We start from the raw sequence: 2,187 nt of genomic DNA, 5'->3' as shown, positions 1-2,187 counted from the left end.
GTGTGTGTGTGTGTGTGTCCTGGTGTATTATGTGGGGATTTAGGAGACGTCATCCCTAACCAGGTTACTAATTGTTTCTATCGATCGGCTCAGGGAACGTCGTCCTCAGTAAATTGTACAGCAGGTAAATGGCAGAGACAATAAAACAGGAGTGTCAGCTGCTGCTCTCCTGGGCCAAAATGTCAACGTGGTCTTGTTTCAACCTTCAGCTTAATTGAACAATTAAAATTACTGATTGGCTGTCAAGTGAACATGTGTGTGTGTGTGTGTGTGTGTGTGTGTGTCTGCACACTTGGGCTTCATGGATTTCCAGTCACTCTCCACCGCTCTCCTTCAGACATTTTGATAGAAGAGGCACAAGTGGAGCTCAAATGGTCGCATCAATAATTCACAGAACGCCAGTCTATCCTGGAGCGCTTCACCGCTCACACGGAGCAGGACAGGTGGAGCTCTGCAGGGCAGCCTGTCGAAGCTGACCTCACCTTTCTAAAGTCCTGCACAGCGACGCTTCCGGTGCGGTTGCGGTCAGATGTCAGGAAGCAGCGCCTGATGGACGTCCAGGATGAGCGAACGGTCTCGTAGATCCTCAGCATGACCTTCACACAGTCTGTGCTGAGGAGCCCCAGGCTCATCTGGACCATCACAGGATCCCATCGCAGCACAAAGTACCAGGTCCACACAGAAACACAGGAATAATGAGAAAGAAAACAACAAGTAGAGGTGAGAGCCCCCACACTATCGGTAACATTTCACTTCTTCACAAGCTGAGACTCTGAACAAAGTCTTTTGTGTTCTGTGATCAGATAAAGAGGTTTTGTCTGTAAACTCATGTACAGACACACCATCAAATCAGATACCATGCAGGGGGTCTCTGCAATTTTACACAGATGGTGGGTTCGGCTGAGACAATGCAGGTCTTTGTGATTCCAAAGTTGGTTTGGAAGGTTGCAGCTTGTGGGTTGCCAGATTAGGCCCTCACCCACACGCTCCGTTGAAGCTTGGGGCTCGGCTTAGTCGCTCAGCAGGGGTCCTTTTAGAATGTGCCCACCCGTGTGTCATTGTTCAAAGCTTCGTATACACCTCCCCATGCCAAGAAAGCACCGCCACGCACCGAACTTGTCCAATTTGCCCGTCATGGGAGGTGATAGTCAAGAGCCTGAGGGTGGGAGGTCCCTGCTGAGTTTATACAATCTGGCAACCCGCCGTCGCCCATCACCACCCCCTCACATTCCAGAGCCATCCCTCCCCTCACTTCACTGTAACCTAATTTAAACTTGCAGCCAATAAAACTACAATACATCAGACCTTAAACAGAGGGAAGGAGGAGGACGACAGAGTTCGTTTGAAACGAGCTAATGTGCTGCTCAGCATGAGGACGCGTAGCTGAAAGAACATATCCTGTGTCCCAATTTAATGACAAAATCATGTGATTATAGCGGCAAAGTCTGGTGGGTAGAAAACAGTGACAGCCTCCACCCCACCCAGCGTAACCACATCATACATATTACATATATATCACTGTGATGGTCATCTTTAGTCATTGTAAGACAGAGGAGGGTATTTATCAGTTAAGTTTTGATCGACTGAATGATTGACCCGTATGAATGTTTAGACCAGTGTTGCATCTGCTGAGAAACGCATCCCTTTCTTGACACTCTTTCTTCCTCAGCTCTTTCTCTCCTTCTCTGTGCTGTACTTGGGGATGGCAGCGAGGACACACTGGAGGCAGCACAGTGACAGCAGCAGTAGTCAGGCTACAGTAGCCCAAATGTGCCAATAGTGAATGTGATAAAACTGCTGTTTTCTCTGGAGAATAAACAAGCGTGAAGGAAACAACAGTGTGGTAAAGCTGGGGCAAACAAAGCTAAAGTTAGCTCAATTAGAACAGAGGTTGCAGGTATGTGTGGGGACTCTGTACACTCCAGATGGGAACAGCAAGGACATCTTGTGTTTTGCTTACCATCACAAGTCCAGTTTTGCAGTCCAAAACATCTGCATTGTGTGTTCGTATTGGCTCAGTATTTATAACACATGAAACCTATGATTAGCTGACTAACTGCAGCACACTGAAGGAGACGGCCGCTTTAGTTTGTATAGAGGGATGGATCAGAGACAGGGAGTCTGTCCAAGAACAAGATGACTGACAGGAATAACCAACACTAATGTTAGAGAGTTAGTGTGTTAATA

The 2,187-nt window shown here is 47.6% G+C and overlaps 1 protein-coding gene across 1 annotated transcript in view; it reads right to left on the bottom strand.

Annotated features, from left to right (window-relative positions):
* The window catches only part of efcab6 (EF-hand calcium binding domain 6), an 86,150-nt gene that overhangs the window by 165 nt on the left and 83,798 nt on the right, over positions 1–2,187 (bottom strand). Inside the window, exon 25 of the mRNA XM_008288344.1 lies at positions 483–632. Coding sequence (XP_008286566.1) covers positions 483–632 — 150 coding nt within the window. The remainder of the gene's footprint in view (positions 1–482; positions 633–2,187) is intronic.

The sequence above is a fragment of the Stegastes partitus genome, unplaced genomic scaffold, assembly GCF_000690725.1.
Source record: "Stegastes partitus isolate 25-593 unplaced genomic scaffold, Stegastes_partitus-1.0.2 Scaffold12, whole genome shotgun sequence".
In the NCBI taxonomy this organism is placed as follows: domain Eukaryota; kingdom Metazoa; phylum Chordata; class Actinopteri; family Pomacentridae; genus Stegastes; species Stegastes partitus.
This window is presented reverse-complemented; position numbering and strand designations above follow the sequence as displayed.